The 23,348-nt window shown below is 33.1% G+C and overlaps 2 protein-coding genes across 3 annotated transcripts; both read left to right on the top strand.

The window, feature by feature from the left end:
• Positions 1 to 301: 301 nt before the first annotated feature.
• On the top strand, positions 302 to 6,283 carry LOC7487187 (diphthine--ammonia ligase). Of its 2 annotated transcripts, none has more exons than XM_024590882.2 (12): positions 302 to 560; positions 691 to 762; positions 1,094 to 1,173; positions 1,490 to 1,715; positions 1,804 to 1,836; positions 1,920 to 2,002; positions 2,107 to 2,179; positions 2,747 to 3,092; positions 3,229 to 3,560; positions 4,098 to 4,435; positions 5,255 to 5,612; positions 5,922 to 6,283. In XM_024590882.2, exons 1-12 carry the CDS (start codon positions 483 to 485, stop codon positions 6,135 to 6,137), a joined length of 2,235 nt encoding a protein of 744 aa, XP_024446650.1. In that variant the 5' UTR covers positions 302 to 482; the 3' UTR covers positions 6,138 to 6,283. The 2 variants fall into 2 exon arrangements, with proteins under 2 accessions (XP_024446650.1, XP_052305325.1); XM_052449365.1 differs by having other exon boundaries at positions 484 to 560; positions 1,094 to 1,201.
• A 7,902-nt stretch (positions 6,284 to 14,185) lies between these two features.
• LOC7487188 (uncharacterized) lies at positions 14,186 to 19,262 on the top strand. Its single transcript, XM_002325305.4, has 3 exons — positions 14,186 to 14,669; positions 15,070 to 16,975; positions 18,470 to 19,262. Exons 2-3 carry the CDS (start codon positions 15,383 to 15,385, stop codon positions 18,869 to 18,871), a joined length of 1,995 nt encoding a protein of 664 aa, XP_002325341.4. The 5' UTR covers positions 14,186 to 14,669; positions 15,070 to 15,382; the 3' UTR covers positions 18,872 to 19,262.
• Positions 19,263 to 23,348: the final 4,086 nt, after the last annotated feature.

Here is a 23,348-nt window from a genome sequence, read left to right on the forward strand (position 1 = left end):
CAATTATTTAATTTTTAAATGTTCAGGTTTTATTCAATCATTTTTGAGAAAAACCTTCTTGTATATTTTTCTTGAAATGAAAAGTGTATTTTCATCCATTTTTTGTATTTTCATCGTTTTTTTAATTTTATTTTAATAAGATAATATATATATATATAGACCATCCATCCTCAATTTCCTATCTTTTTATTGTTTTTTAGTTTCATTCAAAGGAAACTTATTCCCTTAGGTGATATTAAATTATGAGATATTTGATGACATTTATGTATTTATATAATAATAATAATAATAATTGAAGGGAATATTTTCTCTCTTTTTTTCTACAGAAAAGGAAACGGGTTCTTAAGACAGAAGAAGAGCCGAACACCCCGAAAGAAAGAGAAGCGACTCCAACTGGTTAGAGTTTATTCACTAAGAACACTAGTCAAAGAAGGAAGACTGGCCACCAACCATCCTCTAAAGCCCTAGCAGTGAAAACGAAGATGAAGGTGGTGGCTCTAGTAAGCGGCGGCAAGGATAGTTGTTATGCTATGATGAAGTGCATCCAATATGGCCATGAGGTCTCTCTGTCTTTCTTTTGTTTGTTTCCTGAGAAAAAAACTACACTTTATCACCCACAAAACACAACCCTTTATTTATTTTTTGGTCTTTGTAATGCGTTTTCGTTTTTTGAATTGCTAATTTTGATAGATTGTTGCATTGGCAAATTTGATGCCTGCTGATGATTCAGTTGATGAGCTAGATAGCTTCATGTATCAAACTGTAAGTATATGTATTTTGATTTAGAATTTTTTTGTGTGTTACATAATAGTTTAAAGGTTTAAGGTTTTGGGTTTGATGATTTTTTAATGGAATTTTAAGGTTTTATTTGTAATGAGGCTGAAGCATTGTTGATGCTTTTTTTTTTTGGGTTGTTGAAGATCTAAACTTTATGGAAAAAATGAAGTCTTTTTGCACTTTAAAGTTTTTCTGTTAACAATCTTTGTCTTTCAGTGAAAGGTTTCTTGTGTTTATTTGCTGATTTGCCTCCATTTTTTTTGCAAGTTGTGTTATTTATTCTCGTCTATGATTGAAATTCTTGAATTTTTTGCAGGTTGGGCACCAAATAATTGTCAGCTATGCAGAATGCATGGGATTGCCGTTATTCAGAAGGCGAATACAAGGATCCACAAGGCAAGCCCTTTTTTCGAGGATGTTATTGGTAAAAGCAAGTGTCTTATTTAGGGCAATGTTTGTTTAGAACTAGGCTTGTATTTAATGTCTTCTGGGCAATGTGAAATCCATTACTATATATTAACTCCATGAAGGCTTTGGGGGGTCTTGGTAAAGTCAAAGAAGTTGTTATATGAAAATTCTATTGTTATCCTATATTGATAAACAATTTCCAAACTAAAACGTGAAATAAAAATTTGATGACATTTATGCCATATCATGTTTTGGGGGTAAAAAGAGAGATGTGAAAATTATCTTACTGTCCTGTGGATTATAGGCATCAATCACTTAACTACAAGACAACCCCAGGTGATGAAGTGGAAGACATGTTCATGTTACTGAATGAAGTCAAAAGACAGATTCCCTCTATCACAGCTGTATCTTCCGGCGCTATTGCATCTGATTATCAGAGGTTACGAGTGGAAAGTGTTTGTTCAAGGTTAGGGCTTGTTTCTCTAGCATATTTGTGGAAACAAGATCAGTCGTTGCTCCTTCAAGAAATGGTAAATTGTATTTTCTCAATATGAGTTGTAGCCAATCAAGATCTGAATTGAGCTTCTTGTGGGATAATTTTGTTTCCTGTCCAACCAGATAACAAATGGGATTTTGGCTATCACTGTAAAGGTAAGAAGTGAGACATCTTTTCAAGGTTACATTGATGGACTGTGGACTAAAATATGAAGGGTAATAGTCTTCTAATGCCATAGGTAGCAGCCATTGGTTTAGAACCTTCAAAGCACTTGGGCAAAGAAATAGCATTCTTGAACACCCATCTGCATAAGTTGAAAGAGTATGTGTCTGTTTTTTCTTTCTTCTTCTTCCTTTATTGTGTAATTGTTTTACATTGTTTAAGCACAACTGCATACTTTTCTCATTTTGACTTTCTTTTGGTAGGCTGTATGGGATAAATGTATGTGGTGAAGGAGGAGAATATGAAACACTGACACTTGACTGTCCACTTTTTGTAGTAAGTGTACCTTATATTTTTGAGTTGTAATCTTGATTCCTAATTTCATTCTCTCCATCCTTTTTGTCTTCATCATCTTGCCTGGTAATCTTATGGTATGTCATGAAGAAGATTGAGGTGTGGAGTCAGGGGTGGAACTAGAAAATTTTAAATGGGGTGCCATCATAAAAACTACAAGGTTGGAGAGCAAATATTGTATTTTTGGAGGGGCCAAATGCATAACTATAATGAAAATTTTGAAAATTGAAGGACCAAAAGTAAAATATTTTAAAACTTTGAGGGCGCCATGCTCCCCCCAAAGCATACCGTAGTTCCATCCCTTTGCAGAGTGCTTCTGGTTATACTTTACTCATTGTTCATCCTTTCTCCCTGGAGATAAAAGTTTCTGGTTTATGATCTCTGTATACGATGGGAAAAGTTATTCCTGATAGTACAATGTATCGTATTTTTATTACATTTTATCTTAAAGGTTGAGATAGCTTGTGTTTTAACTTTTAACAGAATTGTTCATTCATTTATTTATTTTTTCTAAGTTCTGTCATCCATATAACTGTTTCCAATTGTCAGAATGCCAGAATTGTGCTCGATGAATTTCAAACTGTACTACACTCTCCAGGCTCCATAGCTTCAGTTGGGGTCATTCATCCTTTGACATTTCATTTGGAAAATAAGGAGACAGCCATTTCATTAAGTAATAATGATAAAGCCAACTATTCCTCTCTGGGAAAAAATGGTTCTGTGTTTGAAGTTCAAGGAGACTGCCCACAAAGAAATGAGGCTACATGCCAGTCTAATGCTGAAAGGACTAATTTAGTTGAAGTTAGTGATGATAGAATTTACATCTCTAGAACGAAGAAGGATAATATATTTTCCATTTGTTGCTGGTTGCAAGATTCGTGCAAAAATTCAGCAGGTAAACATTAGAAGAATGATGCATTTTCCCTAATCATTCCCCAGAAGTATATATCTTCACCTATGCCCAAAGCACCTTTCACTTTTCCTTTTTACTCTACAATTTTCAAGGTTCGTGTACTGGTTTTTATTGGCAGGTTCACATGAAGATCTAGCAATTGTTCTGAAGCACATTGAATCACAGCTTACAGGATGTGGTTTTGGTTGGGAGCATGTCCTGTATATTCATCTTTATATTGCTGATATGAATGAGTTTGCTACGGTAAATGAGACATATGTGAGATTCATTACCCAGGACAAGTGCCCTTTTGGTGTTCCATCACGCAGTACAATAGAACTGCCTATGTTGCAAGCGAGTTTGGGTAGAGCTTATGTTGAAGTTCTTGTGGCAAATGATAACAGCAAAAATGTGTTGCATGTGCAAAGTATTTCCTCATGGGCACCCAGTTGCATTGGACCATATAGCCAGGTATTGTAAGTTGCTTGTTTTGAATCCATTTATTAATTATCTGGTTCTGTTGGTGGTGTTATGCTTCCTGCTCATTGATTTGGTTTTTCTTTCCCAAATGGTGGTGAAAGAAGTTTGAATAATATATAGAAGGAAATTTTATCTTTTTTAAAAAACAGGATTCCAGTTTCTGTTAGTAAGATTTATTTAGTTACCAAGACTATGTTGGATGACCTCATGTCAAGCCAACAATTATACAAGACAGATATTGCCAGTTGCAGGGAATTGGATTTTATGATTACATGACAATATTGACACTAAGGTTTTGAGGTTGCTTGTGTTTGTTCTGCTCCAGGATCTTGAAAATTCCTGATTAGGAAATGATTGCACTGGTGATATTGCTCTGCTTAGTCTTGAACAAGATGACTGTATTTGTCTATCATTTCCCTGGACATCTATGATTATATTTGAGTACCTTTGCGATTACCCTGCTTGAAATATTTGCATAATCACATGGAGATTTGAATGTTTTTATTTTATTTTACTGTTTGCTCTCAGGCAACTTTGCATAAGGAGATACTGCACATGGCTGGACAGTTGGGGCTTGACCCGGCCACTATGACTCTATGCAATGAAGGCCCCTCTGCTGAGCTGGAACAAGCACTAGAAAATAGTGAAGCAGTGGCAAATGTCTTTAACTGCTCAATATCTACCTCTGCTATTGTTTTTACCATTTACTGCTCTACAAATATTCCACTGCCTGAAAGACTTAGGATTCAGGAGAAGCAGGACTCTTTTCTAAAGCAAATGAGACTGCTGCAACTAGAAAAAGGAAGCAAGTGCAAAATTCTTTATCCAATATTTCTATATGTTCTTGTGCCTGATCTGCCAAAAAGGTACTTCTTCTGTGCATCTCAATGATATTCCTCTATGACCTTCCAAGCAGGAATCTCTATGACTCTATCCACCATCTCATAGTTATGTTATTTCATATCTTTGAATTTGGAAACCTGACCAAATATATTAGCCTTTAGGCACATGTTTCCCTTGTTTATATTTGTTTGCCAACTATGTTTACCAACTCAACATAAATTAAAAGTAGTTTTATAAAATATTAGAATCATAAATAAAAGAACTTTTAGTAACGGATAATAGTAAATACAAAAGTGTACCTAATGAGATTGGTGAAACAAACAATTATCAACTTGAATAATGTTATTTGAGAGAAATGTATAAATTTGTGAGACCACCTATTGGAATTGGTAAAACAAAAAAAAAAAAACAGTGATTAGGATCTGAGCTATCAACTCGAATTTAAGTAATTTGGTCGTTGAAACAGTCAGAGAAAAATAGAGCACTCTGAAGAGTTTAAATAAAAGAGCATATCATCTACTGCATGTATACTTTTTATAAACATAAATTAACATAACTTGTATAGGATTCAATTGTGTATTTGAGTAAGCAATGGTGCTTGTATGATATCTTAGCATAGTTATATATAGAATATCTTAGCATCTTACAAAGTATTTGAAAGAATGTCATAGGTGACACTTGGAGCATTTACTCTAACATCAGTTATTGGACTCATGTCAATACTATATCATGCAGATTTGACTTGTACATATAAATATGTAGATTAGATTATACATGCTGAAATTTACTTGGAAATGCTTCTCTCTTGACATGCTTTTCATTGCCTCTCTGGTTACTTTTAGGGCATTTGTAGAAGTTAAGCCCATCCTTTTTGTCCCAGAGGACACAGAAACAGCAGTTACAAGTGTTCAAAACCCAACCTCTTTTACAGTGGCTAATTGTTGGGGATTTCAGCATGTGCAGTGGCATGATTCTTGCATTCAAAGTTGTGTTGTTAGTGGGAAGATATGTGCAGTTATTTTATCTATCACAGAAGATCATGTTGCTAAGATCTGTTCTGAGTCCCTTGGTGTCAAAGAGAAAGATGTGGATTATCATAATTCTGTCTCAAAAGGGGATATGGAAAGAGTATCAAGATTTTGTGTTTATCTTCTTGATAAAGGGATTGTGGAAAATGGTTTTTCTTGGGAAGACACAATGGTGAGTTTCCTTGATCTCTTTTTAACTATAGTTGTTTTTTTAAATTCAGATCACTTCTGATATTTGGCCCTTGACTATATCCAATCATATGCTGCAAAACCTTGTTGATGTTGCAATGATGCTGTACATTTTAAACTTTTTGAAGCTCCCTGGAATCATGACCAGGGAATGCTTGTGCAAATACACGCGACTACTTAGCAGAAAACGCAAAATGCTTTCACACACGTACACCAGAGCTGTTTTCATTTTCCTTTATGTTTTTCTTGTCCTTTTGCTTTAATAGCCTTACCCTGTCGTTTTCTTTTATAGAATTTAAGGATCTACTTCCCAACGAACAGCAGCATTCAACTGGAGACGTTGTCACTCTTATTCAAAAATGCAATGAACGAACTTGTTGAGATTGACCGGAGGGTTCAAATTGGGAAAGAACCCATATTTAACATCGTTCCAGTATTAGGTTCTGGGAGCTCTGCTGCATCAATGAATAATATAATCACATGTGAACTATTTGCTCGGAAATTTTGAATTCATCAATCATGTGGATTATTGACTTCTATTGATTAACTGGGATATAATCGCTCAAAGGCAAAAGCTCGTCTGAATTTTTTGTACCAAGATGTAATACAATCATTTTATTTTGTCAATGCAATTGATCTCTATCTTTTGATGCATATGTTAGTGGATTCACACTCATTTCTCTGCTGGATGGAATCATATTTGCTCCTGGATTTTACTCTCTGTTGCTTCCTCCCTGGCTTCTGAGTCTCTCTTGCGAGACATACTTGGATTAGGTGAAAATCCCAGAGATGCAGATGCAGACATTTCTTAGACTGTAGTCATAACACATGACATCTCAAAGAACGGCCATTAAATTTTTGGGAATACAATTCAATGCAGCATGTAGTCATTATTTTTATAGAAGCAGCTCGCACCATGCAGTATTTTTCTGGTCTTTTCTTTTTCCTCTGCTCCCCATTTGAAAATGAGATTTGGAATGGAAGATGAGCATAAGAGTAGAGGTTGAACGTTTTGGTCAGTGCTGTGAGTCTGGATGGTATGATTAGTTAGGTCCATGGAATAATTTCTTGCTTGCAGGAGCCGCCATTTGCACTTTCAACACTTGATGACGATGGATTAGCCAGTCCTTCATGGAATTCTACAAGCATGACTGACAGAACACTCACAGCAAAGAGAATCATAGCTCTTAAGAGCTTTGAAACTTGAAACGATTCTCCAGCACCTTGTTGACACGGGAAAATCTGTCCACTCATCCAGAACACATGGAAAAACTCTTTTGGGTTCACCTATAAGGATGTCCCGTTGCTTGGAAAGTTGAGAAAAAATGATTAGATATGTTGAATAATTTCTCAAATATTCTTTATTTTTCAACAATTTTTAGTTTAAAGATTTTAAAATAGTTCTTTTCATGTACAGAGACCAACCGGCTTTTTTTAAAAAAAACAAAAACAAAAACTATTAGAGATACTCATTTTGTCTTCCTTTTCTAATGTGATGTCCTGCTTTACAACTAGTTTTTATTTTTAAATTCTTTTTAATTTGTTTTTTTTTTATATAATGTTTTTTAAGGTGTTTCTCAATGATTTTAATATATTAAAGGTTAAAATTTTAAAAAAAAAACTAAACAAAATTATTTTAATATATTTTCAATTAAAAAATAACTTGTATCAGTTACCAAACTTGTATTAAAAAAATATCTAAATATTTCATCTCATAAATGTACTTTTAGCTTGTTTTTAAGGATAAGGCTTTTAAATTTAGTATTTAAGGTTTGTGTTTGTATTTGTAAGGGCTTTGAGATTTATAGGATAACCGATTTATTAGATTAATAGCATTTCATGTTCGATAAATAAGAACACAAGATTAACTCGTGGCTTTGTACAAGGCTTAGATCATGTGTTAACTAGATTAGTCCAAATTAATTAAAATAACATCATGTTAAAAATTTTATTTTAAAAAGTTAGCTCAAGTTTTTATCAAAACATGGTTTAACCTATCATTTTGACGAGGTAACATTAGATCAATTTCTCTTCTTCTTTTTTTTTAACTCAATCAAAGCTAAGTCACACAAATTAACCTATTAAATCCGGTTTAATCACAGTAATTTACATAGTCTAAACTATAAATTGAATTCAGAATCTCATCCAACATCTCAATATCTTAGTGATCAATATCTACATGAATACAAGATAATGTTCGGCGAGATTTCAATAAAAGTAATATAATGAAATAGAGAAAGAAGATGATCATATAGTTATCATGCTTCTTCCAATGTATCTTCCACCATTATTCCTCTCAAGTACTCTTTGGAGTCAAGACAAGAACATGTTTTCCATTATGGCTATAAACTACCATATATCATTAACATTACGAACGCAAGAACAGATTCATCAGAAAAGAGTTCCCGTTTTCCAAGAATTCAAGAAACTGTTGCAATCATGGCTTGTTGCCTCACGTACAAGGGTTGTTCTTGCTACAATCATGTCGTTCTCCATGTACGCATACTCGTTATCAATGGTGAAAGTTGCCAAAATTGTACCTCAATCTACCTCAGTCAGTCCCATTGGCCACAAAATTTGATAGTGACTTTGTAGAACATGAGATTTCAAAAAGATTTGAACAACCATTCATATTACATACATAGAAAGCAAAGTTATTGGTTTGGAGGTTGACTGATGAAGTTAATCCAATTTTAATTAAATTGATTAGTTGTAAATTGACTTGTAAAGTTGACTGTGATAAACTAGATTATTTCTAAGTTTTAATTGAATCAATTGGGTTTTAAATTGACTCATCAAATTGACTATATCATATTAAATTACTTTTGAATTGATTTTTTTAAAATTTAATATAAACTAGTTTATAAACTCAAATGGATTTACCAGGATTGACACGGATCAATTAAAAATATTAAAATAACACCGTTTTAAAAATATCAAATCTAATTTTGATTAAATTGACTGGTTGTAGATTGACTTGTCAAGTTAATCGTGTTAAACTATATCATTTTTAACTTTTAATTGAATCAATTGGGTTATAAATTGACTTATCAAGTTGACTATATCATACCAAATTACCTTCAAATTAATTTTTTAAAAATTTAATATAAACTAGATTAACCAATTTCAAGTTGACTCGTCCGATGATTATCGCTCAGGGCATTCATCAAGCAAAAAAGGTCGTGACTTCGGTGAGACATGGCCACATGGGCGGGGGAGGGGACCATAGACATTAGTTTTGAGAGCAAAGCATGTGTGGGTCTGTGGTCAACTGAAGGTCTCTATTAAAATACTACGAAGCTACTAAAAGATGCCAGTTGTTTGGTTCTTATTGGTGCAGGTTATCGCTTGCTCACGTGAACCGGTTTTAAAGACACAAAATATAAAAGCTACCCCTTTTCTTTTCTTCCTGATTTCAAAAGTTCAATTTAAAAACAATAAATTCTTTTTTTCAAGATGGGATTAATTGGTTTTCACAAATTTGAATACAAAAACAAAATATATATATATATATATGGAGATTTAATTTAATTTAATTTAAATAAGATTTAATTTTTAAAAAAATTAATCAATTTTTTATATGGCTTAATAAAAGTCTAGTGCATAATAATGAAAGCACTTCTTTGAAATTTCTTTTATGATTCTGATAATTTTTTGATTCAATGAATAAATATTTGGATAAAGAATTATAAAAAAAATCATATTAATATGATAAAGAGGTGTTAATTAAAGTAATTCCTTTTATTCCTATTTTGGAAAGTTCCAAGTCTTCTAAATATTTATTCTAATCTTCTTCGGGTTTTTATTAATGATGTACATTGCTAACCTATGTCACTACTAGAAAATCAATAAATACAAATAGAAATGTCGAGAGAATATTTTCGTCAGTAAATTTCCGATGAAAATATTCCCTTGGTATTTACCGAGGGAATTACAGTGGGAAAAAATAATTAAAACAAAGCAAAAAAAAAGATGACATGTCAATTTTACCAACGGAATTACCAACGGAATAAATTCCGTCAGTAAACTGTGAACACTGTTCATCATGTCAATTACAAAGGGAATCGTCAACGAAAAATTCTGTCGATATTTTCCAGAGAGTTCTGGAACTGTTCACTTTCCAATTGTACTATTAATTACTGTTCTTTACAAACAAAATCACCGACGGATTGAAAATGTGGCGGTTTCTGAAAATTTTTGATTAAATTAAATATTACAGACAGAATCACTGACGGAATTATTAAAATATTAATATTTAATTATTCGTCAGTAAAACGCCCCATATAAAACCTAGAATCCTTAATTTCACAACAAACAGGGCTCCTTTCTTCTTCTTTTTCTTCTTCTTTCTCATATGTAAAAAACATCAATATCCATTTCTTTCTCTTCTCTCCTCAACTCCTTCTCTTCTCTTCCATGCTCAGGTATGTATTCTTTTACTTTTTTTTTCTTCTCAATTTTTTTTAATTGATAGACTTTATGAATTTATTTTTTTTTTCTCTTCTTAGCTTCACTTGCAACCATATTAAGGTAAGATATTTTTTCTTCTTCTTTTTTCGTGTTTTTTTTCACTATATTTGTTTTTTTTAATTGTTTTTGTTCTTAATAATTATATGAATATTGTTGTAGGATTTTTTTTCATATGATTTTCTTCTCTTTTTCCAAGCATTTTGAGTATTATAGAGTGTTGATTTATATTAATTTAATTATTTTATAGTTTTTTATAATGGATTTTTTAAAAAATATTTTTAAATAATTACCAATGGAATTACATACGATATTTTTTCGAGAGAAATGCCGACGAAAAGAAGCAGATAATTGTTTTTTCGCCCCTTTTCCATCAGTAAATCCATCGGTAATAATATTTTTTATTACCGACGGACAAAAACTTACTGATAAAAAATTCACCGACGGAGCATTTCCGTCGGTGATTTCATTGGTAAATTAATTACCAACAGAATGATAGTACAAATACCGACGGAAAATTCTGTCGGTAAATCTAAAGATTGTGGTAGTGTGTCTTGGCCCTTCCTTTTTTTTTAATTTAATTATCTTATTTTCTTAATGGTATAAAATAAAATTATTTTTAAATAAAATAATTATAATAACAACTTAAAAATCATAAAATGATAACATATTTTTCAAATAAGATTATAAGTTTTTATGGTATTATTAGTTGTTACTTTATGAATAATTATATATCACCGCGAATATATATATATATTACTTTTTAACTGTGAGTATTTTTATACAATCCTCTCAAGTTAATTATTTATTTATTTTCACATACAATCGCACCATCTCGACATCCCCTTCATGCCAAGGTGGCACGTGTAAGTTAACTCTCCATGACATGGTATTGATAACTTTTTTTTTTCTCTCTCTCTCTTCTTCAAATGGATTTCATGAATTTTTTTTTCTTTACATCTTTATTATTTCTTTGTATTAATTCCAGTTCATCTAGTTCAAACCTCTTTGAAAATAGAAAACCTATTAAATTTTCTGCATGATCAAACTAAAACCCAATAGTGAGAAGGTCTCAAAAAGAAAATAAAAGAAAAATACCAAGATCAATTGCGAAACAAACCAACTCAAAAGAATCAAATGAAAAAAGAAGTAAAGTGGAGGAAAAATCTAAAAAAAAAAATACATTATACAAATCTACATTAAATATTATACAACAACAATTACATCAGTCAATTATCCAATACGAATAGTTTTTGTTAATTAAATGATGTTATTAAGAAAACAAATATGACAAGAGAAAGTAAATCACATTTGCCTTTTGTTTTTATTTAATTATTTATGGAAAAGGGTATAAATATATAAATAAATAATGCAAAACAAGCATCTCTATGGAATTTAATTTTTTGTTTTATTTTTCAAAGATCAAGAAACAAGGGAGTGAGTGATAGACAAAAGAAAATCTCTCGGAGACAACAACTCATTCATGTCTTTTATTTATTTATATCCAGAACAAATATCTAAATAAATAAATGGAAGTATATACTCTGTCCTCACATGCCTATTTGAATATATTTTTTTTTTTTTAAGTACAAAAGCCAATCAGAATTCACGTGAGGTTAAGGTGGCAGCTAATAGGCTGATGATGCTGTCTTCCCCTCCCCTCCTGCCTCCACCTCCTCCTCTCTCTCTCTCTCTCTCTCTCCCTCTCCCCCTGCCAGGCCTAGCCACTTGAATTTTTGAGGGCCATATGAGTGGCTGGCGGTGGCGGCTGGCTATGATTCACCTATAGAGATACTAATAGATTTTCAGATTTCTTTTTTAAAAAAATAGCATGGTTTGCCAAAAGTTTAGGACATTAAAATAAATTAAAAAAATATTTAGAAAGCAGCTTGGTTTGAACATAACTATATTTTACAATATAATTTTTGTATACAATCACTATTTGGAATAGTGGTCAATTCTTATGATATGTATTGTTTTTGCATAAGTAATATCTTAAATAGCAGTTGTTTAATGAATGTTTTAAATTTTATTTATTTACAAATTAATTAATTTAAACAAAAATTAATCAAATTTTTTATGAAAATTCAATGGTAAAAAAATAAAATTCAAGATCCAATAGTTAAGAAAAAAGAAGAAGATAAGGTGATATGACAAGAGAGAGAAATTAGAGAAGAGAAGAAAAGAAAAGAAAAAAATAATGAGTTATTGGGAACACATCGAGATTTTGTTTCTGACACACCCAGTACCATTAGAAAGATGTCGATGAGAAAATTCTAACCGCACATTGAAAAAGCATGAAATAAAGTCATAATTAACCATAAATTAACCCCGAACAAAACCCCTAACAAATTACGATCATATTTGATGGTATTTCAAGGTGTAATTATAATTGTCTCGTCAAAATCTTTATAATGGTAGTGGGTGTATAAAAAACAGAGTTTCAATGTGTCCCCGATAACCCATTATTTCTTAACTATTGGATCTTAAATCTCATTTATTAGCTTTTGGATTTTCATAAAATTTAGGGTTGACTTTTCATACATGTCAATTAAATTGAGAGGGACATGATTTTTGGATTTAATAATGATTGTGTTCAAACTATGTTATTTTTCTAATATTTTTCTAACATATATTACTTTTTCAAAAAATTTATGAAATTGTATTAGAATTCTTAAACACACTAGATATTTATTATTGAGTTTTTCACTATTTCTATTCGACTAAAACTTTTTCTATATATTCATGTTAATTTGGATTGATATTCATCAGGTTAAGATGAAATTACCATCTCTACTCATCAAGAATCTTGCACTTTGAACTTTGATTATGCAATTTTTTAAAACACAAAAAATAATTAAATGATAATTGCATTTCCATCTCATATGATTTTTTTTTTATCAACTAATGCTCAAGGCTTGATTTTTGATTTTGTAAGTTTTAATAGTTAATATATTCTTATAAAGTCTATTAAATTTTAAGAAAATTATTCATCCCACTTGGTGAATTACTATATTTTTCTTTTTAGATTTCAACTAAACATGTGTGCCGAAACTTATACTTTTTGTAGTCTTATAAAGTCTATTAAAATTAATCTCATTTTCACTGGCAGCATTTGCTTCAGAATGCAGTGGCAGAATCAAGCATCATTGGATCTCCTGAACAAAAATATTTGCAATGATTTTTTTTTTAAAATGTTTTTTATTTAAAAATATATGAAGATAATATATATTTTTTATTTTTTTAATATTTATTTTAATATTATCATATCAAAACAATAAAAAATATAAAAAATTAATTATTTTAAAAAACAAAATCATACCTCAATACCAAATGGAATCTCAGTCCAATTTAGGCTACTAGTAAAAAATTATAAATAGTCAAAACTTCAAACTTAGATTCATACTCTTACTCTAAAAAAATATAAATCATAGTTATTAAATTTGATCCGAAAACTTAATAAATACTTGTATCATTGGATCACAAGGTTAGCTTGTAGATTATTAAGTCATCTTCTAGGTAATCAGAATAATTCATGTCAATTTTTTTTATATTAAAATAATATTTTTTTTATTTTATTTTTGTGAACTCTATCATTGAAAACCAAATTAAGTTGAACGGTTTTCACCAATCAATATTAACACAAATTGATAGTATGTGTTTAGTAATGCAGATAATTTTCAATTAAAAATATATTAAAATGATATTTTTTTTATTTTTTTTTATTTTTGATATTAACAATCAAAATTATAAAAAAATACCTAAAATATATAAATTTGATATTTTTTCAAGTAAAAAAAGTTTAATATCTTGTTTGGCATTACGGTCCAACCATGTTTTTTAAACTTTTGAATTTTGTTTTAGCTTCAAATTATTTGTTTTAAATGTTTTTTGATTATTTTGATATATTGATGTTAAAAATAAATTTAAAAAAATAAAATAAATTATTTTAATATAATTTCAAGTAAAAATTATTAAAAAAATAATTTTTACCAACTCTCAAGTAAATCCTAAATCTCATTTTAAAAAAAAAAAACCGTAAAAATAAATACATCCGGTCGATCCTGACCGTAGAAATAAGTAAATTCCAAACTATTGAAGATACCCAGGGGGCCGCGCGCCACGCGCCACCCACTGCTACAAGTCAGTAAGGACCAGTTTAGCCATGTGGAGAAAAGGGGATAATGGCATGCTTGTAATATTGCAATAGCCAAGGGCATCTTCGTATTCTCTCACTTTCTGAAGAAAAAATTTTGCGGATAGAGAAAAGAGACAGTTAAAAGAGCCAAAGCAACAGAGAAAGGAAACAGAGAGAGAGATCCAATTGAGTCCGCGACCGAGTCAGGGTCACGTCAATGTACTGAGTTAACACTGTTTGTTAGAGTCGATCCTGACCGTTAGATCGTGCCGATATCAATCGTCCGGTTCTTCTTCGTTTCCTCCTCTCTCGCTCTCTCTCTCTCCCCCCCGTTCGTATTGGAAATAATTTGAAGCGGATAGTCCAAAGGAGCGGTCGGGCCTGGTCTGGTCGGGTTTTGCGGTTATTCTTGTGTTGTGGTTTCGGGATTTTCTGGTAATTATATTGTTTGGTTGTGAAGAGATGGTAGTTTTACTGTTTGGCTGCTGAGAAAATGAAGGAAAAGTCAAAAAGACTTTTTTTTTGGGTTTTGGAATTTTATTAATTTTTTATAGTATTACTGTTGAAAAGTGAAAAGAAAATTGAGTTAGATAAAAACAGTTATATATTTGATTGGGTTTGTTAGGCTTTTAGTTTTTAAGTAAGCAAAAGAAAAAAAAAAAAAAGTAAAAAAGGAAGGATATTTTTTTGGTAAGTAGTTGGTAGCCAAACACATAGGATAGTGATCTTTTTTATGTTTAGTAAAATTTTTAGTTTTTTTTGCTGGTAACCTAGAAATTTTTTTTTTCTGGGAATTAATTATGGGGTCTAATTGTTTTGTTCTAATTTATTTCAGATTTGAGCTCTGTGAAAGCTTGATTAGAGTATAATGGAGCTTTATTGAAGCGGGATTAGTGTTTTGAAGGTTGAGATAACGGAGGACATTTGGGCAAGAAAAATGAGCCAGGGTTATTTTTTTTTGTACTAGATTTTGATAATTTGTTGATCTCTTTGGATTGGGTTTATTTTGGTTCTCCCTCATAGAGTTACAAGTTTATTGAGGGAGAAGAAGAGGATTGAACTGTGTAAAACCCTAACTGTGCCTAGAGAAATGGAACAAAGTTTGTAGCCTAGAGATTGGAATAGAAATATTGCTGGAGAGAAAATCAATGGAAGATTTTTCCAAGTATGCCCATAGCCCTGCTCATTTGGCAGTTGCATGCCGAGATTATGCTACTCTTAAGGGAATTATCTCAACTCTCCCACGGCTTGCCAAGGCTGGTGAAGTTAGTACCGAAGAAGAGTCTCTTGCTGCTGAGCAACAGGCTGATGCTGTCTCGGCTGTCATTGACCGCAGGGATGTTCCTGGCAGAGAGACTCCTTTGCATCTGGCTGTCAGGTTGCGGGATCCAATCGCAGCCGAGATTTTAATGGCGGCTGGTGCTGATTGGAGTCTGCAGAATGAGAATGGCTGGAGTGCACTTCAAGAAGCGGTTTGCACGAGAGAGGAGTCAATTGCCATTGTAATTGCTCGGCACTACCAACCTCTTGCTTGGGCAAAATGGTGTCGTAGGCTTCCGCGAATTGTTGCTTCAGCAGCTCGTATTCGTGATTTTTACATGGAGATCACGTTTCATTTTGAGAGTTCTGTCATCCCATTTATTGGACGCATTGCCCCATCAGATACTTACCGCATTTGGAAGCGTGGTTCTAACCTCCGCGCTGATATGACTCTCGCCGGCTTTGATGGTTTTCGCATTCAGAGGTCAGATCAAACATTTCTTTTTCTTGGGGAGGGATACTCCTCAGAGGATGGCAACATATCTTTGGCACCAGGTTCTTTGGTTGTTCTTGCTCATAAAGAAAAAGAGGTGACAAATGCTTTGGAGGGGGCTGGCGCCCAACCAACTGAAGCGGAAGTTGCACATGAAGTGGCTTTGATGTCTAAAACTAATATGTATAGGCCAGGCATTGACGTCACTCAGGCAGAGCTTATTCCAAACTTGAATTGGAGACGGCAAGAGAGGACTGAAATGGTTGGAAATTGGAAGGCCAAAGTCTATGACATGCTTCATGTGATGGTCAGTGTAAAGTCAAGACGGGTTCCTGGTGCTATGACTGATGAGGAGCTTTTTGCAGTGGATGAGGAAGAGAGATTAGGAAATGCTGCTGAAAATGATGAGTTTGATGACGTGTTGACTGCTGAGGAGAGGAAACAGTTAGAATCTGCACTTCGTATGGGGAACTCTGATGGTCTTGGTGATGATGAGGAACCTGGTGTTGTTGATAGCCAAGAAAATGGCTCAGGAGGTGTATATGAAAATGGTGAATCTAATGGTGCTGTTAAGGAGAAGAAGAGTTGGTTTGGTTGGAAGAATAAAGGTTCTAAGAACACTAATGATGATCCTGAAGATTCGAAGATCTTGAAAAAATTTTCAAATTTGGCCCCAGAAGGTGGCGCCCAGAAATCTGACGATCACCAAAAATCATCAGAATCTGCCAGGGAGGATACGGGGGATGCCAGGAAAGGAAAAGATAAAAGCAGCAAGAAGAAAAAGAAGAAAGGGCCCAGTAGTGAATCTAAGCATGAGAGTGAGTACAAGAAGGGTTTGAGACCTGTCTTGTGGCTCACACCAGATTTTCCTTTGAAAACCGAGGAGCTCCTGCCTTTACTTGACATATTAGCCAATAAAGTCAAGGCTATTAGGAGACTCAGAGAGCTTTTGACAACAAAGCTTCCTCTTGGAACATTTCCTGTCAAGGTAAACCAGATCCTCAGATCTCTTGCATTATTTAATTGCCTGCACTGTTTTTTATATCTTAGTTTGGTCAATTTACAGTTTCTCCTCCAGTATTTGCTTATGTTATTTTCTGCTTCTGTCGTGATACTAAGCAATCAGCTCTTGTTTTAGACAGTAAGAGGTTTTCTTTTATCTTTGGTGCTTTCTTTCTTCAACAACCCCCCCCCCTTTTTTTCCTGGGAAGGAGGAGATAATTAGTTAAAATTTTTGAGCTATAGGTTTTTAAGGTTCTTGGATGCCTTCTGTTCTGGGGTTTAACAGGAATATCACCAAAGCATTGTTCATTGACTCAATTGTTGGAACTTTTAATTGGGCTTGGCATTCTTTTGTGGAAATCTTAGTGGATAGTCGCATTTGACTCACAGAAAAATCTCCAATGGTTTTCCTTCAAGCATCTTGGACTATTCTCCATGTTTTAACCTCTCCTTAGTGGCACATGTGGTTTACTTTTTCACTGAGCTCAATCATGTTTGTTCATAGGGCCAGAGTGATTAAACAATATGGGCTACGGGCATCTTTCAGGGAAGCCACTGCATGTGTTTTTTGTTTTTTGAACTGGAAAAAGTGGCTCGAGGTTGAGATAGTTCTAATGAGTTATCATTATCACGAAGATTTTTTTAATACACTGGAGATAATATGACTTTTAGGTAGTACAGGGGAAGTTAGAACTAGCTGACCACTGTGAGAGATCAAACCTTGAATTGATGAATGAATTAATTCAGATTATGAAATCAGAAAAAGAGAATGGTTTTGTTATTGAAGTAATCCAATAATCATTTTGCATTGTTTGGCCTTTATATGACTGTCTTTTTCATCACTTTTCTTATCTCCTTCATTCATGAATGCATCTAGTGGTCTTACCTAGTTGGGGTTTGCCTTTCAATGATACCTCTACTGCATCATACATTTTGTCGGAAGTTTATGTTAATTGTCAAGTATTATATTGTTTCCATTGATTTCTCATTAAAATGAGTGAGAAATTCTACCAGTTAGACTTGTCATGCCTCCATTTTTTAGTGCATCTTAGTTTCTACTTGTTGGTGGTATGGCCATTAGAATTAATAATGATCAACAATTATGTTATTCTCATTGTATGCGTATTGCATGTCTTTTTAGTGTGTTATAAAATTTCCTCTTAGGTGCTTTCATTCAGAAAGTTTCCAAACAGTATGAAAGTGAAGAACTTTGGTCAAAGATGGTTATCATGCTGCCTTTGACATTTCAGAAATCACTTTATGCATTTCTATTTCTGATTTGGCCATTCAAGTCGCCTCATTTATCATTCGTGCTGCACATAGCATTGATCAAAGTGTCTGTTTTTCTCATGATTTTTTACTGTCATCCAAAAACCACAAGCCATGTGTAGAAGGAAGAAGTTCGGACTTAAGCTTGTGGTAGTATAATGGTGCCTTCCATATGTTAGCTGATATTCACTGTACTTTGATACCGCTACAGGTCGCCATCCCTATTGTCCCAACTGTCCGGGTGCTTATTACTTTTACAAAATTTGAGGAGCTACAGCCTTCAGAAGAATTCTCAACACCTCTCTCCAGCCCAGCGCATTTCCAAGATGCAAAGTCCAAGGAATCTGAGGGGGCTTCATCATGGATTTCATGGATGAGAGGGAGTCGAGGTGGGCAATCAAGTGACAGTGATAGTCACCGGTACAAGGATGAAATTGACCCTTTCCTCATACCATCAGACTATACTTGGGTTGATGCCAATGCGAAGAAACGCCGCATGAAAGCCAAGAAAGCCAGGAACAAGAAACATAGGAGAGGTTATCCTGCATCACAGGCTGCAGCCAGAGGTGAGGATGGGCAGGCGCATCATTTGAGTGAAGATGCGGAAGAATAATTGAAACAAGCAGTCCGAGGTACTTGGCCACTTCAAAATCCTTTGCATAATAGGAAAGGGAGGTAAGGCTTTGCTGGCACATACACTTGTGACTTGTGATGGATCTTCGTGGAATGAAGCTGTGGATGATTTACAGGATATCTGTTAGGCGATTTACTTCATTAGGAAGACTGCTGCTTCTTCTGTCTATTTTTGTGTGATGTCAAAATGGGGAGGCACAAGATCTCCTTTCCCCCCTTTAATAGCTCACTTTCTTTCCCTTCCCCCCCAGACATCAATCCTTGTATCTAAGCTATCGCTTATCAAGTTTACATTTTTGTGATTGTCATTCTTTCCCTCCTGGTTAAATTGACAGTTTCTTAAAGCTATAATGATTTTGACTTTTATAAAATGTTTGACTTGCATTGCTTGTGAGAATAACTAGCGGTTGCATGTGATTTGAACTTTGATCATCAACTGAACTGCTCTGTATCCAGAATTTTGAAGCAAACTTTTACAGTTAGTTGATTCACAAACCTTTAAAGGCTTGAAGTGTCAAAGCAAATTATTTGTATCTAGCATGTGGTTATGAACTGACTCGGTGGAGATTTTTTAGTCAGGAATAGTTTAAAGCAACTTGGGGTTTCTAGACAGCGCATCTTCTTATTTACAGGTCGGACTTTGGAGGGAGCTAAAGAATAAAAGAAACAAGTATGTAAGCCGTTGCTGCCATTATATCTTTCTATAACCTGTCTTCCTTTTTTCTGTTGAATATACTGTATAGTTCAAGAGCTCATTTTTATCTTGTTTGTTGCGGAACAACCAAAAAACAGAAAGAATTAAAGCAAGAAAGAAATAAGTTTTAAAGAAAGAAGCTAAGAATTAAAAGTAAAAAAATGAAAAAGCCAGGAAGAAAAGAGAATTTAGAAAGGATATTTTTATTTATTTATTTAATCATGAAAAACTGTTTTACAAATTGAAAAAGAAACATATAAATAACGTAATTTTTAGACATTCAACTATTAGACTCAATTTATCAATTAAAATAGTCTAATATAAAAAACTCAAATAAATAAAATAAAACAACAAATAGGTTTAAATGAGCTAAGTCTCTTAATCAAATAGTGACAGGTTAAGCCATTCTATGTCGTTTCCGTTTATATACTCGTGTAATCTATAGTGTGGGTCTGGTGTCCCCACTAACTCTCCTGAGGTTGGAGAAACTTGATCCTGTCGAGTGTAGCTCTGGACAATTCTAATAGTACTCCTAAAGATATAGATCAGTCTATTGCAAAGTATCTCTAGTGATCCAATTGCAATTTGAATCAGGTTGGGCTACCCAATAAACTAGAAACCGTTGAATGTCACCATTCTTGATAAAAACAATTTGTTCATCTAGAATAGTTTCAATATTATCTTTTTGTGTTGAGGTTAAGGTGAAAGGAGTAGAGGTTTCAATAGGATCATTAGAAGAGGAGTTAGGTGGCATCTCAAAGGGATCATCTAGAATAGTTTCAATATTATCTTTTTGTGTTGAGGTTAAGGTGAAAGGAGTAGAGGTTTCAATAGGATCATTAGAAGAGGAGTTAGGTGGCATCTCAAAGGGATTATTTGAAATATGAAGTGGTTTTTAGTATGCAACTAGATCCTTAATGTTAAATGTAGAGCTTGTGATGTTTTGAATAAATGAGTAGGAAAATACAATAAAGTCCTTGGAGGCTTAAAAGTTGGAGTATAAATAAATAAGGGTATTGTAGTAATTAGATAAACATAAGAAATATAAATAGAAAGAAAAAGAAGAAGAAGAGATCTGAATATTTTGAGTGAAAAACCGTGAGAGAGAAGGGAGAAGGGAGAAAGAAGAAGAAGAAGAGAAAAGAGGGAAATTAGAAAGGAGATAGAAAGGAGTTGGAGGAAATAAGTAAAAAGGTAAGATTTAGGTTGTTAAGTGTATAAATTTGTATTATTGAGCTTTTAATTTTGGTTTTGATAAATGTTATGGTTTTGAAAATTTGTGTTTTGGGTTTAATTGATGAATTAAATTGAATGTTATAAGGTTGATAAAACTATGAATTATATTAACTCTTGTATTAAGACAATTCAGTTATATTATAAAGTTGATTTTGTTATTAATGCTGCGTTGAACTCTGATTGAGTTATGATAAGTTTGTGTGTAAGTTTGGGTTCGCATAGGTATGGAACCTTGGAGGGGAACCTTGCCTATGTGCCGGTCATGGATCCGGGATTCGGGTCGTGACAGAGCTAATGCCTAAATCAAGGGGTAAATCAAGAACATAAGCATTTGGACCAACCCGTTGTAGCACTTTGAATGGTCTTGCACTATGTGCATGTAATTTTCGATTAGTTTCTGAAGGAAATCGCTTGGATCTAATCTGTATCATAACATAATCTTCCATATTAAATTCATTATGTCGCCTATGTAAATCAGCTTGAAGTTTATATTGCGCATTACTTACTTGAATTTGCTTAGTGATCTTAACATGTAAATTCTGAATTCTACATGCAAAAGTCTCGACTGACTCAGACATCCTAGCATGAAGAGGCATGGAAAGAAGGTTTAAAGGTTTCCTAGGCTTGTAATCATAAACAACTTCAAAAGTTCTCATGCCTATTGACCTATTGACATAACTATTATAGGCAAACTAAGCCGTAGGAAGAACCAAATCCAATTCCTATTATGATCACTCACGAAACATCTCAAAAGGTTACCTAAACTCCTATTAACCATCTCAGTTTGATCATCAGTTTGGGGGTGGTAGACACTAGAAAACTTCAACTTAGTTCCCATCATATGCCCAAAGGGTTTTCAAGAAATAACTCATAAATATAACATCCCTATCTGAGGCTATGGTTTGGAAAATACCATACAACTTGACAATCTTGTCAAAATAGAGTTCCACAACTCTAGAAGCATCTATGGTCTTAGTACAAGGGATAAAATGGGTCATCTTAAAGAAGGGTCGATAACCACAAAAATAGAATCATGCTTCTTTATAGTATGTGGAAGCCCAAGCATAAAATTTATATTTACATCTTGCCAAGGGCAAGTGGGAACTTGCAACAGGGTGTAAAGACCAATATTCTATTTTCTATGCTTAGCTATTTGACATGTTAGACATAGATCTACTAACTGAGCTACTTCTCTTTTCAAACTAGAAAAAAAAAGATCGTTCCACCTCTTCAATGGTTTTATTTCTTTCAAAGTGTCCCAAAAGACCTCCAACATGAATCTCCCATATCAAAAATTCACGCACTGATGTCTTTAGGATACAAAGTTTATTATCTCGAAACAAATACCCTTTTTGGAGGTAATAACCATCTACAATACAATTATTCTCATCTCTTAAAGCCATGTATATTTCTTCAAATTCTAGGTAAGATTCATACTCCTCTTTGAGTCTCTCAAATCCAGTAACTTCAACACTCATTATAGATAACAACATTACCCGACAACTTAAGACATCTGCCGTCTTATTCCCCATTCCAGATTTATGTTTCAAAACAAATGAATATGATGATGCAAACTTGTATAAGGTGATCTAAATGCTCTTCCTTTGTTTTGCTATAAATAAGGATATCATTAAAATACATTACCAAGAATTTTCTCATAAATGGCCTAAGCACCTGTGTCATTAATCTCATAAAAGTGCTTGGTGCATTGGAAAGGTTAAAAGGTATGACTTGCCACTTATATAATCTATCATTAGTCTTAAATGTAATTTTCCATTCATCTCCTAGATGAATTCTTATATGATGATACCCACTTTTCATATCAATCTTAGAGAAGATTTGAGCTACTGTCATCATATCTAGTATGTCATCCAATCGAGAAATGATAAAATGATATTTGATTGTAATCCTATTAATGGCTCAGCTATCTACACATTCTTTATGATCCATTTTTCTTTGATGTTAATAGGACATGTACTGTACAAGAGCTCAAACTCCCTTATATAAATCATTTTTGTAACAATTCACTTATTTGCCTTTGCAATTCAACATGTTCACTAGGTTTCATCTTATAGTGAGACAAGTTAGGTAATGTGGCATCAGGATTAAAATATATGGCATGTTGAATGTCAAGTATATGGGGTAAAACATTAGGTAGTTTAAAGGGAAAAAACATCAGGTAGTTTATATCGATTAATTGACAATTAAAAATTCAAAGCTCTGATACCAAAATTGATGCAGAACAATGAACAAAAAAAATTAAAGCAAGAGAGAGAAGCTTTAAAGAAATAAGTTAAGAATTAAAAGTAAAGAAAGGGAAAAGCTAAGAAAAATGAATTCAGGAAGGGAAAAGTTTGTCATTTTTATTTAATCATAAAAAATTGTCTCATAAATTAAAAGAGAAACATATAAATAGTATAATCCTAAAACATCAAATTATTGGACTTAACCCATCAATTAAATCTATTAAACATAAATAACTTAAATAAATAAAATAAAACAATGAAATAGGCTTATATGGGTTTAG

This window comes from Populus trichocarpa, chromosome 19, assembly GCF_000002775.5.
Source record: "Populus trichocarpa isolate Nisqually-1 chromosome 19, P.trichocarpa_v4.1, whole genome shotgun sequence".
Taxonomy (NCBI): domain Eukaryota; kingdom Viridiplantae; phylum Streptophyta; class Magnoliopsida; order Malpighiales; family Salicaceae; genus Populus; species Populus trichocarpa.

Coding starts and splice junctions, on each gene's coding strand:
- LOC7487187 (XM_024590882.2), top strand. CDS start 483: ATGAAGGTGGTGGCTCTAGTAAGCGGCGGCAAGGATAGTTGTTATGCT. Junction 1,716..1,803: donor CGTTGCTCCTTCAAGAAATG/GTAAATTGTATT, acceptor CTGTCCAACCAG/ATAACAAATGGGATTTTGGC. Junction 4,436..5,254: donor GTGCCTGATCTGCCAAAAAG/GTACTTCTTCTG, acceptor GGTTACTTTTAG/GGCATTTGTAGAAGTTAAGC.
- LOC7487188 (XM_002325305.4), top strand. CDS start 15,383: ATGGAAGATTTTTCCAAGTATGCCCATAGCCCTGCTCATTTGGCAGTT. Junction 16,976..18,469: donor TTGGAACATTTCCTGTCAAG/GTAAACCAGATC, acceptor ATACCGCTACAG/GTCGCCATCCCTATTGTCCC.